The sequence below is a fragment of the Eptesicus fuscus genome, chromosome 22 (genome assembly GCF_027574615.1).
Source record: "Eptesicus fuscus isolate TK198812 chromosome 22, DD_ASM_mEF_20220401, whole genome shotgun sequence".
Taxonomy (NCBI): Eukaryota; Metazoa; Chordata; class Mammalia; order Chiroptera; family Vespertilionidae; genus Eptesicus; species Eptesicus fuscus.
This window is the reverse complement of record NC_072494.1, coordinates 5,879,662-5,895,354: the sequence shown is the minus strand read 5'-3', so window position 1 is coordinate 5,895,354 and position 15,693 is coordinate 5,879,662. Positions and strand designations below refer to the sequence as shown.

The 15,693-nt window shown below is 47.0% G+C and overlaps 1 protein-coding gene across 4 annotated transcripts in view; it reads left to right on the top strand.

The window, feature by feature from the left end:
- Window positions 1–2,057: 2,057 nt before the first annotated feature.
- The window catches only part of SORT1 (sortilin 1), a 62,470-nt gene continuing 48,834 nt past the window's right edge, over window positions 2,058–15,693 (top strand). For 2 of the 4 annotated variants that reach the window (XM_054712295.1, XM_054712294.1), the window contains exon 1: window positions 2,058–2,629. In XM_054712295.1, coding sequence (XP_054568270.1) covers window positions 2,321–2,629 — 309 coding nt within the window. In that variant the 5' untranslated portion in view covers window positions 2,058–2,320. Of the gene's footprint in view, window positions 2,630–2,916; window positions 3,004–15,693 lie in introns of those variants that run through there. The other 2 variants (XM_054712296.1, XM_054712297.1) reach the window with 2 other exon arrangements.

Below are 15,693 nucleotides of genomic sequence, written 5' to 3'. Positions count from 1 at the left end.
AACATGCTTTAGGGAGAAGTGAAAGTTGTGTCTCTGGGTCACATGTATCATGGAGGGGAAAAATACTAAGGAATAGCTCTTAGCGTGTCTCTTAGCTTTAGCCTGCAGTGCCTGAGCAGGGTATTTGTACCTTACACAACTGCTGAACAATAAATTTCACACCCTTTACAATTCAAATAGAATTCTTGAAAGAATAGAATTGTAGCATTCTTGAAAGAGATACAACTTAGGGTTTTTGTAGAAATTTAAAATGTTCTACACGGTTTCTTGTGTCCAATTTACAAAGAAATTATCGTACTAGTACTAGGAAAAATAATGGTTTTGTGATACTTAACTGCTTTCTGTTCATCTTTCTGTGATAAAGTTTGTCTGGGAGAAACTTTGCATATTTTAGTCCTGCAAGTCAGGTAAGATTTTATGCGCAGTATTTCACAAAGGAGATGTGACAGGGCAACTTTTGTATTTAGTGCCTGTGTCAGACTGAAATATTAAAACAATATTCACTCATTTTCTCAGTGCTGCATACAAGGTACCATGTCCCTAGCAGATGATAAGTTTTGAGGAAGGCACTATATGTTCTGGAAGCATATAATGATAACTAAAAGCTATATATTAAGAAGTGAAGGTATAGATAATACAACAACTTAGTATTTGGAGTTAAAAAGTGTAAGTGTATTTAGCGATTTCTCCAGGAGATGGCATCGTTGAGTTGGCTTTTTCCTTCTCAGACTGTAAGACAATAGACGATTCATCTTTGTGTCACTAAACAAAGAAATATTCTTGTATAGCCCCTCTTCTCCCCACAGCTAATCACATGCTGCTGGAACCGACTGTCTTGTGATCTACTCCATAGCCATCATAGATTAAAAAATAATCAGTATTTTGAAAAATAATGTGACACGTGGTGGATGGAAAGGAACATGTTCACGTTTTCGGCGAGCTTTGTCTTGTCATTTCAGTAATTGAGAACCTGGAAGATATTCTAGTGATTTCCCATCCTGCTCAGATGTCATTCAAAAATATTTTTCACTTCTCGCGTCTTACAATGGTTCTGGGGGAAAATGTAAATTTGTAAATCTCTGTCCTCAAATTAATGTGACTAGAAGGATTTTACTGTAAACACTGGGTTGGGTGCAGTGCACCATTTTGTCCTACAATGAATAGATTCTCATTTGGGTTTACCTCCAGTTTATAGTTAAAAGTAATTTTTAGCAGCTTTCTCTATCTGGGGTAACGTCTTGCATACTTGGTATCTTTCTATTTGCTGCCTTTTTTGAACAACTTCTAGCAAACATTCTGAAGAGATGGAATCAGTTAAGGTTAAGGTTCAGAACTGGTTTCACCTGGACTGCATGTTCTGGAAGTTACGTGTGCAGTTCGTGCAATAAAGGGGCCAGCATAGGGTTTTGTTTTCCTTATTGTGGGCGGGGTGCTAATTTAGGGCACATCATCTACTGAAAAACCAAAGTTGTGCAAACGAACTCTGCAGGGTTAGGCGCCTTGGCAGAGATGAATATGCATCTATGAAACGATCGTGCCTGAAGTAGGCACTGGGCAGTCGTCTTGCCCGCTTTGACCTGCCCCTAAAGTCTAAGCTACTTTCTACCTCCAGGTAAACCAAGAAGCAACCCCACCTCTGGCCTAACTCCGTGCAGAAGACAAGGTAAGTGTGAGGCCATGCGCGGTGGAGGTACTGTGAGTTCGCATGCGTCACGAACGCCCCGATTCTATCTCCCCCCGAGGCCGTCGCCCACACAATTCGCATTCACCTTCTTGGCAGCTGGGCGGCTGCTTCGGTAGACAAAGCTTAAAACCTGAAGCACCGGTTCGGGACCAAACCCCGTTTTCCAGCTGAGCCAGCTCAGGGATTCCCTGGGGAGCTTTTCCCGGCGCTGCCACAACCCAAAGAATTTTGGGGGTGTCTCTGGGGGAGAGGCGACTAACCCAGCCCAACTTGAGGGAGCCGCGAGGGGTCGGGCGTCCCGGAGCGTGGAGCCTCGCGGGCGGGGGAGAAGCCGCTGCCAACTCTGGAAGTCGGGCCCGGGGCCGCGGGCGAGGCGGGGGATGACCTCAGCCGTCTCTGCCACGTTCCAGCCAATCAGTCCCGCATCTTGGCATCCGAATCCAGGACCCCGAAGCCGGAGGCGACGCGAGCCAATGAGGAGCGCGCAGGGAAGAAGGACAGGCGGGCGGCCTATGGGCGGCCGGGCCCGCTGCGCGTATCCAGGGAGCGCCCGCTCGGCCGGGGGTGTGGCGCGGCGCCGGCGGGGGTGGGCGGGCGCCGGGCGGCAGGTGTCGGCGGCGTCGGCATTCGGCGGCGATGGAGCGGCCCCGAGCAGCTGCGGACGGCCTCTCGCGCTGGCCCCACGGCCTCGGCCTCCTCCTCCTCCTCGGCCTCCCGCTGCTGCCGCGGGCCGCGCTGGGCCAGGACCGGCTGGACGCTCCGCCGCCGCCCGCTGCGCCGTTGTCGCGCTGGGGCGGCCCCGTCGGGGTGAGCTGGGGGCTGCGCGCGGCCGCGCCCGGGGGCCCGTTTCCCCGCGGCCGTTGGCGCCGCAGCGCGCAGGACCCGGACCGGGACTGCGGCCGGATCCCGGACTTCGTCGCCAGGCTGGTCAACAACACGCACCAGGTGAGCGGGCGCCGGGCCGGGGCGCCGCCGGGACTGTGAGGGCCCCCCCTCTCCCCCCGCACCGGGCATCTCCGCCGAGGGGACCCCGGCCGCGGCCCCGAAGCAGCGGCGGGCGGGGGCCGGCCCGGAGCGGCCCCGGGACGCGGCGGCTCGCGCGGCTGTTTCGTCACAGGGCAGGCCGGCCGGCCCTTCCACGGCGTTCTTTTCCTCAAGTTGTCAGAACCCCGGGAGGGGGGCGCGTTTCCGTCCGTGTAAACAGTCGGCGCCGGTCGCGCGGTGCGGGGAGGCGGCGGAACCGGGGCCTGAAGTGCGTGCAGGAAAGTTGGGCTGCGCAGACTCCAAGGTGTGCCCTCCGGTCAGCCCTCTCGGGGCGGGTAGGTGTCAGAAATGCCAGCGCCGGGCTTAGGAAACCGAGCTTGTTTGCACAGGGAAGGAACAAGCCTGGGAATGGGGGGATGGAATGGATGTCACCTCTCCTGGAAACGCCTTCAGCTTGACCTTCCCTGGTGGCGTTGGGCTCTGACCGGGAAGTCTGTGCCCGGTAACACGGGTTTCAGCAGCTGAGAAACACGTCGTAGATCTGCTTTGAGCTGGGTCCTAGTGGAAAACTTAAAAACTGTGGCAGTCCTGTCCCTGGAGACCAGCAGCTCAACCCTGTGCCCCACTGGATTGACAAAGCCAGTTGTTAGGAATGTCCTGGCTCCTAGTTCCCGTGCAACTTGGGCATCTTCTTCGTGTTTTTTCCAGAAATAATAATTTAATTGTTGCTACCCACCTTTGCATAACATAGTTTCAATTTAATATGTTTTCTCAGTTATATCCCTTCCTCTTACAAAGAGAGGCGCATGGGACAGAGGTGAGTGGCCAGCGGCCTGTCCTTGTACAGCCACATTCATGTGAGTGGAATCTCCCTCTGCCCAGGCTCCGCCCGTTCCTCCGCTGCATTCTCAGCCCTGAGACCCAGGGCAGTCGCAGTCAGGGCACAGGCAGGCAGGGTTAAGCCCGCTTGCTGCGGTCCGTGCAGCAGCTGCGGGAAGGTGGCCAGCTAGTGCTGACGGGTGGGACAGGTTGGGTGCAGATAGGGTGGAATGAGTACTGGAAAGTCTTCCTGTTTGTCGAGGGGCCAGGAGGAGAATTTGTAGACTTCCACCTCCATGCAGTGGCGTTGAGAAAGTCTTGGCAACTCAGATCCTTCATGTACAGCGGGACCACTTCCTTCCTGAGCCACCTGGACGCAGTGTTCTTACCTCATGTTTCAGATTCTTTTCCTGGTTGACAGGACCTGCTGCTACTTCTGGGTTCATTCCTTAGTGGAAGTCTCCCTGATGAGTCGGAATTGAGATGTCATTTGTAGTGCATTGATTTCTGTAGCAAGAGGTTGATAAGACTGGCTTGGGGTGTTCTTAGGCCAAATCAAGAGCAGATGTGAAACCTTATTCTTTGAAGTCTGGTAAATAAAGAAACTTTAGTTTTCATTTTATTTGGCTACTATTGCCAGTGATTTTGTTTTAGCTTTTTTTTTTTTTTCAGTCTTCTTCCAGTGACCTAATTTTAAATTGTTATTTTTGCAATTGTTAATCAGTCATGGTCTCACAAAAAAAAAAAAAAAAAAAGGAAAGAAAGAAAAAAGTAAATAAAAGCAAAACAAAACAAAAATATCGTGGTCTCCTCAGAGATGCTCTCCTTGGAACATGCACACGTGAAGAGGATGAGCGAAGCCGTTCTTAGCGAGGCACCTCCTTTACCAGGAATTGTCATGCAGTGCTCTGTTCTGCTTTTTAGCTCTGTATTTTTAACTCACAATAAATCATCCTGAACTGTATTGAAGAGATGTAGTATTTTAGGACCTTTATAAACAGAGTGAAGTAAAAATATCAGCATGCCAGAACTGCTTTTTTATTAGCGATGTTGTATACTTCTGTACAGCTGGGAAAGTGCCTTTAGAGTCATTTTTTTATAAGATGACAGGATTCACTTCCCAAGAAAAATCAAAAGTTCTTGGTTCTCTTCTTACTTGTTATAACTGTTGTTCGTGTCAAGCCCGTTAATTCATAATGTATGTGAAGACCCTCCAGATGTTCGAGACACACTAGGTGCTGGGGTGCCGAGGCCCAAAGGAAAGGTACTCCGACTGGAGAACGAAAAGCCTCCGAAGGTCTAGCGGATCCCCTGGATCTGTTTCTGTGGCTTACCTGGCTGGTGAGACTAGATCGGCGTTTAATCTTAAGGAAGCAAAAGCAGAACTGAAGCATGGTAGTGGTTTTCATTCCTGTGCCCTAGTGACCTAACCTCAGGCTTCTTCACTCAGGAAATCCAACAAGTGTGCATGCGTATTTATAAATACTCGTTTCTTACACTTGATAAATAACCTTCCTCCTGCTTTTAACCCCAAACTCTGCATGCCGCACTTTTAACTGGTTCTTTCTTGGAGTGCTTGGAGCGCTCACGCCGTGTAAGTTGTACATGAGATAAATTGAGCGTGCCTAGACGATTTTATTAATGTTGGTTGCTGAGTTGGATGTCTTCAAAACATGCTCCCTATAAGCACCCTTTGTGGTTAGGCATGAAACTCTGCCTTAAAGAAACAGATGCCGTGCTTTGGCCAGAGTTTCGGTGATGGCTGACAATCTCGTTTCTCATTCCTGTGTTCAGACCATTTGACAGTGTCTTTAAAACTGATGATTAATAAAGCCAGGAATTGTTCCTTCTCTGTCCTCCCTCTGCTCCTATCATTAACTACTTCTTTACATATTACTTCCAACTTGTACCCAACATCAGAGCATCGGATGTCGTACATAAACAGGCCGGTGGAGAGGCCGTGTGCAGTGGGTGCCTAGAAGGATGTGTGTGTTTGTCTGCTGGTGCTGGCCGGGCTGTGTCCAGGCTGACAGCATTGGAGGTGCCCGAGGGAGGCTCCGGGGCTGCCACTCTGAGCCCTTGTGGGTCTTGGTCACTGGGAATCTGAAGGTCAGTGCCTTGAGCTCCCAAACCTTTTTAACTGCCTCATTTATTCCAGTACTCAGCCTCTCTTTATGCTACCTTTCCCAGCACTCCCACCCTCACCCTTCAGTTCTCCTGAGTCCTATTTCGTCCATTCGATTTGGGGCCAAGGAATAGGAACTCTGTAGGCTCTCCTCCTTGGTCCTGGTTGATCCTACTCCCATGCAGTATAGTAAGCAGACCTTTGACCCAGAAGGGATGTTAAAATGACTTAGGCACTAGGGATTTCAGTTAGAAATATTAGCACGTTTGATGAAGCATATTTATCCGGGCAAAGGTTCGTCTTCATCTGAGGTTTGGTTGGGATGAAGGTAGAGAGCTAGCCAGATGGGACAAATGGCTCAAAGGAAAGCAGTGTAACCACTGGGTGACTTCTCTGCTGACTCAAATATTTGACTCTGTGCATAGTGATATTTAATTAGAAATCCGAGTCTCCTGTCTGTTTGTGGAAGTAATTGGAAGAAGGCTTATTCTTCTGGCCAATCACTAATGCCAATTTTCTTTTTGTAATGACCCAATAATAATAGGCTCTCCCTCCTGCTGTTTGGTCTGGTCTTTCACATCAGATTCGCAGAGGGTATTAGCAGCTCCTTCTCCACTCTGCCTGTTCCCGTCAGCTCTGGCCAGCAAGCTTTGGATTCTCGGGGTGGCCGCAGACACTGCTCTCCGACTTGGTCCTGAGTGGCCGGTTACCCGGTGTGATCTTCACGTGAAGGGCTCTGCTTAACCCCGAGTTGTAGTGGTCAGAGCAGGAGGGTAATGCTGCCTCCTCTCCCTCCCTTCCCAGCCACCCTGTCCCTCAAGTTCTGTCTTTACAGAGAGTGAACTGAGTTTTGAGGCTGGAGAAATGACACTCAGATGGTTGATATGATTAGAAGCTAATATTAAGGTAGACAAAACCATCAGCTTTGGCAGGTGATTAAAAATACAGCTTTTCTCACAAAGGACTGTGGCAATGGCTCCAAAAATATTACAAAATAGATATTGCATTTGTATATTTCCAGGCATTTTTAGTCCCTTTCTGTAACCACTGTTTCTATTGCATCTTTTACTCTTCTTCTGTTTTTTTCCCCAAAAAAATTGGTGAAAACTTGTTCTTCCCATTAGCTGTGGCCTCACTGATCTGCCTGTAGATGGTTTTGGGGACTAATGGGGCTTAAGGAACAAGCTGCTCAGCTCTAGTCAGTTCTAGGCAGGGTTTTTACTGCTGTGATGGTGACCACAGTCAGAGTGGGGGTAGTGATGTGTGGCTTTGAGCCAGCTGGGTTGAATGACTCTTCAAGACAGACCCTTCAAACCTATGGCGGTTGTTAGTGAATGCTGGACGCGTGGCGGTGTTTTGTTTTGTTCTGTTATGTTTAAGGATTGAGGCTATTTTTCCCCCTCTCCACCTTCAACCCTAACCTCAGGAAACCACAGTAAAAAACAAAGTCTTCATTTCAGAGCCTGTGGTGTTTTGCTGAGAAATTTTTCTGTGAATGCAATTTATTTTCTGTTTTGCATTTCAGTATCTGGCCTTCATTCTTCGTCTACAACATGAGAAATTTTGGGCTAGATTTTTAATGTCTAAAATAATTCTGTGATTCATAAGGAAGAAGAGGAGGCCAGAGGTTGTGATCACAAATGTTTATTGGTTGAGTCCAAATTTAGAAGCAAATTGGGGCTGTTCTGCTTCCCAGTTGAACTTGACCATAGCCTGGATTTCACATCTGGCGGTAATTTGTTACCACCTCCAGAGCTTGCTTCAGTGAAATACGAGCGTTCTTAAAGATAGCAGGAGTATTTTTTTCTCATATAATTATGAAAGACATTTGACTTTTTTTTTTTTTTTTTTTTTTTTGGAGGGGGGGAGTAATACTTTATCGTTTTTTGTCAGCTGAAAAATCTAATCCAATCAACGCCACTAGCTTGGATAGTCCAAAAACAAACCCAGTAGATATATAGCAGTGAAATTGTTCTTTTCTTTCCTGCAAGTACTTTGCTCAAACTGGGACTGTTGTTTTTTGTTTTTGTTTTTTACTGGGGGGGGGAGGGTTGGAGGGGGGAAGTCCTGGCCGCCTGTGTGTTTGAAAGTAGATGATCATCTTACCATTAGCAGAATCAGCCCTGTGTGGTTAGAACTTACGTATGAGTCACTGGCTTGGTTTACTTTCATCAGGAGAAAATGAATGTCCCTTTCCTTCTAGGGTTTTATGAGTACTATCTCTCTTATATTTGCTTTTGTTAAGAGCTTTGTTCTTTTCTTCCTGTATGTTCTAAAAAAACGAAGTGCTAATACTGTACTTGAGCCAGCTGGCAAGTCTGGTTCAACAGTAAGTTCACCCTGAAGGACCAACAGAAAGTGAACGGGGAAGGACATTTTTAATTAACTTTAGTACTTTCCAGACAAGATAGTGCAAATCAAATGTTTATCTGGTACCTGCTGCTTGTCCAAGGGACTCAAATCACAGACATGTTGTTTACGAAACTGCTCCAAGGAGCTGTCTCAGTAAACACACTGAGTCCCGCTCTGCTGCTCCATAGCTTTGTGATCATGGACGATCCCTTACCTTCTCTCGCCTTCATAGTTGTTGTTATTTTTACCCAGAGAAGCAGCTTTAGGATTATTTGGAGGAACAAAAGAGATTTGTCAGAATGTGTTGTTAATTGTAAAGTCCTTTCATTCATTTAAAGCAGATGTCATTCATTGAAACACCTACGGAACTACGTTGGGTGGAGGCCAGGCCTGTGCACAAGCAAAGTTAAACATAAAGATATTCGCACTGATGCCCCGGAAGGATTTCGGTGTTCACTGAATGCTTGCTGAGAGTTTGGAAGAATTTGCGGAGAAGGCATGACCCACTCAGTGTGCTGTCTAGGAAGGCCTCAGGGTGAAGCGAGGATCGAGGTGTGGAGAGTTCTCAGGGAGATCTGTCACGGCATGGGGATAAGGAAGCCCAGGCATGCTCGGGCAAGGTCAAGGGAAATTTTCTGTTGGAGAGAGGGATGATGAGTATGATTAAGGTTTCCAGGAAAACATAGAGAGAGGGTTAAAAAAAAAAAAAAGACAGCTCTTTTGGGGGGTGAGGTGGAAAGGGGGGGTACAGGTGCGGAGCTTGGCATTAGGAGTTACTGGGGAAAGTGTTATAACAGATAGTGCTAGACGTGAGGCTGGAGCTGAAGCAGCCAGAGGTGGAGATGGGGAGCCAGAAAGCGTTATCTTCCTGGAGATTGGCCATTGTGTGGTCCTGGGAGAGGAGAGCAGAACAGAGGGCGGGCGGCCACCTTGTCCACTGACAGGGCGGAGCGTCCCCAGGCGCACTCCTGGCCTCCTGGCCCTCGAAGGAGAGTGTGAGCCCAGGCGAGAGAAACCAGAGCTATAGGACAGTGAAGCCCCCGAACAGACTGCTTTCTGCATACTTGTGAACAAGGATACGCTTGAACTCTTGCTGAGAATGTGCTTAAAGTTGGAATCATAGATTACTAGGCTGGTTAGCTGCTCAGGCCTCTTTAACTGATGAGGTTAAATAACTTGCTTACGGGCCAAGAGCTGGGGTGGAGCACATGTCCCAACATGGCGCGCCTCCATTTGGAAGGGTTTCATAGAGGGGGTTTTTGTTTTTATATAAGAAGTTGATTTTTTAATTGAATTTACTGTGGTGACATTGGTTAACAGAATTATAGGTTTCAGGGGGTACAATTCTAAAATAGATGATCTGTATATAGTATTGTGTGTTCACCACCCCAAGTCAGGTTTCCTTCCAGCTCCATTTATACCCCCTTTACCCTCTCCTACCTAGTAGCGGTGTTTTAAATCAGTGTGTTTGCTTTAGAGATAGGGCAAAGTTACAGACCCTGTGTAAGGCATACACTTGTGAATTCTCCTCTGCTTGTCCAAGGTCATAGTACCCTCAACAGAGCTCAGTTACCTTTTCGATGCCTCACATTCCCATCATATAAAATGATGCATGATCATAAGACTTGGAAGAGGAAATGTTTGGAAAACCTTGATGTAGGATATACATGTGATTTATGTCATTTCTTAATAAGCCTGTTAATCTGTTACTGTGTCCATGGGGCCCAACTGTCAGCCAAATGATCCTGCGAAATACCAACTCCAGAGGAACATGTGCATAAAAGGGCACAGATGAGGCAAAAATGTATTTGGCTTTATCACTTGGCAGGATTGGGTGACAGGCTTGGGCGGGGGTGGCAAGAATGAGAGTGTGCCAAGATTGGCAGAAATGTCAGAAGCGTATGTGTTCTTTTTAAAAAATCTTTACATCAAAATTTTAACTTGTTCACATGATGGGTAGTTCTGGGAGGCAGTGGTTAGGAAGGAACGTGGTCCCAGATTGGACCTGCATTCACATGTCAGCGGTGGCCATGGACAGATTAATGTCAGTGAACCTTATATTTTTCATCTACCAAATGAGTCATTGCGAAGATTAAATGAGATAGTGTGGGACTTAGTGTGCATTTAGTTGTCGAGGATATCTTACAGTGGTTATCACCATTAAGCTGATGCATTATCAGTTAGACACTCAAATATCTCTGTTATGTGCTTAAATTTTTTGCTTTAGCTCTATTTCTAGAGAATTGTTATGGGTATTCATAGGAACCAAACCTGGATTAAGGAACGTATACTACTTATGTCTTTGGACTCAGGGGTTAAGAAAAAGGGGGCCCAGTGAAGGGGAGAGATCATCTACACAAAGTGAGTTTCTTGAAGCTGCGGGAGATGGAGGAGGAAATACTACTTCCCTTGTCAACAGTACCTGGGCATCTGGTTATGACAGTTCTAAGTATATGAAGTTATTTACTTGTAGCTGTAAAGAACTCACCATTATAAAAAACAAGACTGATATCATGTAAAAACTATTTCTCTTCTTCATTAAGCTTTAGCTTACTGGAGTTAGTGACTGGTTTTACACGGACTGCTCTGAAACGGCGCCTTGCTCATTTCACCCTCGTCCCTTAACTGAGCGGCCACAAGTTGGCTTTGCAGTCCGCTGGCCTCTGTGAGGTTTTAAGAAATACTAATGAGATGTGGTAGGTACTTCTCAAGATCTTTGTTTGGAGGCATAGAAGACCAGAATGTTAACCTAATTATTTTATTCCGTGCTTATCTCTTAAACATTTCACCACTTTCTGGCCGGTGTTAATCCTCTGTTCCAGGTAAAGTGACCTTCTCACCAGCCCCTTTTGCTCACTAGGTGCTGTGTTGCTTCTCCATCTTTGTTCAGGGGGCGTTCCTCCTCTGGCTGGCTTGTTTTTCTCTTCTCTCCTACAGCCTTTAACTATACCATGTAACCCAGCACTTAACTCTATAGTATTTTGTCTTGTATTCACTGTCATCTATTCAGTGTTTTCCCCCGCCAGATTATAAACTCCTTTAAGTTAGGGGCTATGCTTGCTCTAGGAGTCCTTCATCACTTTTATCTCACACAGCTTGGGAAAGAGTAGTCATTAAGTGTGCAGCCTGGAGTCAGACAGACCTGAGTCATTGCTCTGCCACTGACCAGCTGTGTGATGTTGGGCAAATTACTTACCCTCTCTGAGCCTGCTTCTTCATCTGTAAAGTAGCAGTGGTGTCTTACATATCATAAGTGCCCAGTAAAAGTTCAAGACTACTATTGTTAGTCTTCAGTTCAACAATGGGTTATTGAGTACCTACCACGTGTTAGGCATTGTACTGGCTGCTGGTCCTGGGAACTGATGTTGAACACAGCAGACAAGATCCCTGTAGGGAGAATAGACATTATGCAGATAAGTAATTATCAACATAAGTACCAAGAAGAAATAAAGTAGCTACAGGAGAATAATTGAGGGAGGTCTTTTTAGTCTGGGACATTAGGAAGAACTTGCTGAGAAATTATTTTAAACTAGAGGCCCGGTGCACGAAATTCGTGCATGGGGCAGGGGGGTGTCCCTCAGCCCAGCCTGCACCCTCTCCAATCTGGGACCCCTCGAGGAATGTCCTACTGCCGTTTAGGCCTGATCCTACCAAACTTCTGGCTCCCAACTGCTCACCTACCTGCCTTCCTGATTGCCCCTAACTGCTCCTACCTGCCAGCCTGATCATCCCCTAACCACTTTCCTTCCAGCCAGATTGATGCCTAACTGCTCCCCTGTCAGCCTGATTGCCCCTAACTGCCCTCCCCTGCAGGTCTGGGTCCCCCTCAACTGCCCTTCCCTACAGGCCTGGTCGCCCCCAACTTCCCTCCTCTGCCAGCCTGGTCACCCCTAACTGCCCTCCCCTGCAGGCTTGATTGCCCCCAACTGCCCTCCCTTGCAGGTCTAGTCCCTCCCAACTGCCCTCCCCTGCTGGCCATCTTGTTGATCAGGCTGGCAGGCAGAAGCAGTTAGGGGCAGCCATCTTGTGTCCACATGTGGGCAGCCATCTTTGACCACATGGGGGCAGCCACCTTGTGTGTTGGAGTGACAGTCAATTTGCATATTACTATTTTATTAGATAGTATAGAGGCCTGGTACATGGGTGGGGGCTAGCTGGTTTGCCCTGAAGGATGTCCTGGATAAGGGTGGGAGTTCCCTTGGCGCGTGGGGTGGCCTGGGCGAGGGGCCTGTGGTGATTTGCTGGCCGGCCATGCCCTGCGGTGGCCCAGGTGGAGGCACTGGTATCTGGGATTTATTTATCTTCTATAATTGAAACTTTGTAGCCTTGAGCGGAGGCCAGGGCAGGCCAGGGCTGGGGAAAGCTTGGCTTCCTCCATCGTGGGGGGCAATTCAAGCCTCCTGCTCTCTCCAGCTCCATGGCTGCCACCATTTTTGTTGGGATTTATTTATTTTCTATAATTAAAACTTTGTAGCCTTGAGCGGAGGCCAGGGCCAGCCAGAGTGGGCGGGAAGCTTGGCCTCCTCCATTGCCAGGGAAACCCAAGCCTCCTACTTGCTCTGTGGCCGCAGCCATTTTGATTGGGTTAATTTGCATACTTGCTCCTGATTGGCTGGTGGGTGTGGCTTGTGGGTGTAGCAGATGTATGGTCAATTTGCATGTTTCTCTTTTAGTGTAGATGATACTTGAAGATAAGTAGACTTTTTGCCAGTAGGAGTATCCCAAGCAGAGAGAACAGCATGTTCAGAGGCCTGGGGCTAGAGAGTGCTTGGTGTGTGCCCCGAGGTCTGGAAGAAAGCCAGCCTGGTGGCGGAGGGCGTGAGGGGTTAGTCCTCAACCCAGTGGGTGAGTGGTGAGCCTTTATGGTTCAGGCAGCCGGCGACTGGGGCACATCCCTTCCCTTCATCACCTCCTTTTCTCTGAAATGGGAGTAAGATGTAATAATTAAATGTTAACAGTTTTGCAGTTTAGCTCATTTATTGGCCATGATTTGAAATGAATGAATTATCCTATGAAAGTGAATTTTTCAGAAACTTAAGCCTACCCTTTTAAGTGCCAAAGGCTTTGTTTTGTTCCAGTGGAAATTTTTCTAAAATACTTCACTGTCTTCTTAGTCAACCGAATGAGCCTGGATCATTGAGATGACATTATGCTACACCGACTCACATTAATGGCACTAATGCCCTCAAGATGAGATATGTGGGATCATATCCTCCCATTCCGAGCAGCCCAGATTTATAAGCCTAGTGCCATTGTCTTCTTGTTGAAAAAAAAAATTTTTTCCCCTGCAGAAATGATAGTCCCATTGCCATATCTGGTTCCTTTAGCTGCTGCCCCGTCCCCAGATTTGATTTGCTGCTTCTAATGTAAGCTAGGAAAACAGATGACTAATTTTAGGCAATTCTAACAAGCTTAGCAAATTGATTTAGAGTGCTGGTCTGCAAGTTTCTCTTAGAGGTCAAATGCATGGATTTTTATTGCATGGATGGCGGCACCAGAGGTCTCCCCCGCTTCCTCTCAGTGAGCAGCCAGCTTGTGGAGGTTTGTAGATGATGGAGGTTGCTGTCACCTCTGCTTTTAACACTAGAGTGTTGTCCAGCAGGGAGCCGATTTTTTTTTTTTTTTTTTTTTTTATGAAGACAGAGCAGTGGAAAAGTAAACGGAGAGGTGAAATTAATGATGAGTCATAGACTTTTAAAGCTTATAGGGACTAGAAATGTTGTCATTCCAGCCTCCCCTCGCCTTGGTGGTGGAGTAAGGTTGAGCTGCTCAAGTTCACCAGGCCTTAGGCACAGCTGGAAATAAAACGCACGTTCCCTGCTAGCCCAGTGCTCACCTCTGTATCATCCTGCCTTGCAGACAAGTCTGAAAACTTGAATAAGAGTTTCTGTTTAGCCTTTTCATTTCTAAGAATAGTCTCCCTGAGAACTGAACATTTGTGATCTTGTTTTTGGCTCATTTTTATGACCCTAGCAGTGCCATGGCCACACTTCACAGAGCGGTACTCTGGTCAGAGCATCATCCAGGTCCTGCCCCAGGCCTCCCTTGTACATCACTGTGCCCTGTCCACCCCTGTGCTCCCTGTTAGGGTTGGGAAGCCTAAATCTTAAATTCCCATTCTTGTGGGGGTGGGGGGGTCACCAACACCTTATCTTTGTATGTTATTTCATTTGATTCTTATTATTCCAGTGAGTGAAGGAGCATCATTCAGTTTTATACCAGAGGAAATGGATTCCCAAGAGAGACAATGATTTGTGCCTGCTTCCCCAACCAGTTAGGTACTGCACTAGGCTTTAACACACCTTTGTAGCTTTACTTATGGGACAGGCTGTCTTCTGTAGATTAAATGTCTAGCAGGTTTAGGCTTCATTTTTAGACTTCTGTAAGAAGCATGTTGAAAGCTCCACGAGCACAGAAAGTGTATGATCACTGTGTTCCCAGCACCCCAAGTAGGGTCTGGCACATGGTAGGCACCGCCTTGTGCCATGTATTTGTTGAAAGTAGGAGTGTGTGTGAGGGAGACCACCATTGAATTCACTCCCTCATTTACTTGCCAGAGAGGTTGTTCCCGATGACAAGATGGTTGGTCGTCTGCACGTGTCTTTTTTTTTTTTAATTGAGTTTATTGGGGTGACAGTAGTTAACAAAATCATGCACGTTTCAAGTGTGTCACTCAATGAAACATCATCTGCATGCTGTGTTGTGCGCCCATTGCCCAAGGTAAAGTTTGTTTCCATCTCCATTTTTCCCCCCGTTTCCCCTTCTCACCTCTCTCCACCCCCTTCCCCCTGGCTATCACCATACTGTTGTCTGAATTAGTGTTTCGGTTTCTTTGGATATATTCCCAAAAGTGGGATCACTGGGTCAAAAGGTAGATCCATTTTAAATTTTTGAGGAAGCTCCATACTGTTTCCACAGTTGCTGCATCAGTCTGCATTCCCACCAGCAGTGCACAAGGGTTCCCCTTTCTTGTCTGTTGATTTATTGCCGGTAGCCCTTCTGGCAGGTGTGAGGTGATATCTCATTGTCGTTTTAATTTGCATCTCTCTGATGATGAGTGACGTTGAGCATCTTTTCGTATGTCTATTGGCCATCTGTATATCATTTTTGGAGATGTGTCTATTCAGTTCCTTTGCCCGTTTTTAAATTGGGTCGTTTGTCTTCTTGGTGTTGAATTGTGTAAGTTCTTCATCTATTTTGCATATTAACCCCTCATCAGATGTGTCATTGGTGAATATGTTCTCCCATTCAGGGGGTTATCTTTTCATTTTGTCGATGGCTTCTTTTGCTTGCTCCATGTGTCTTTTAACTGGGCCTGCCATGTGACACTGACCCGGCTCGGGTGTGTGGGAGGCAGTTCTTTCAGTGTTTTACTTTTGATCAGGTGTGTAACTAAAGATAGGCAGAAGTTTCTCATTACCTAGTTTTTTCCAAGCTACAGTGACTCTCGGGACCAACTTTAAGTTCTCCAAGCTATAGTAACAGTAATTTAATGAGGCTTCAGGGTTAATTAGATAATGAAGACAAAGTTATTTCCATGACGGATGTTGTGTTTTAGGCTTTGAAATGATAGACAGTAAACTTGTGGGTGAGTCTTGCAGTAGCTGTCCAGGTGGCCTTATTTCAGAGGAGGCAGTACAAGCTGTCCCCCTACTTCCTAATATAATGACTCCCTGAAAACCAGTTTGGTTATAACTGTCCGCCAATGACTCCCTGCTGCCCAGCGCTC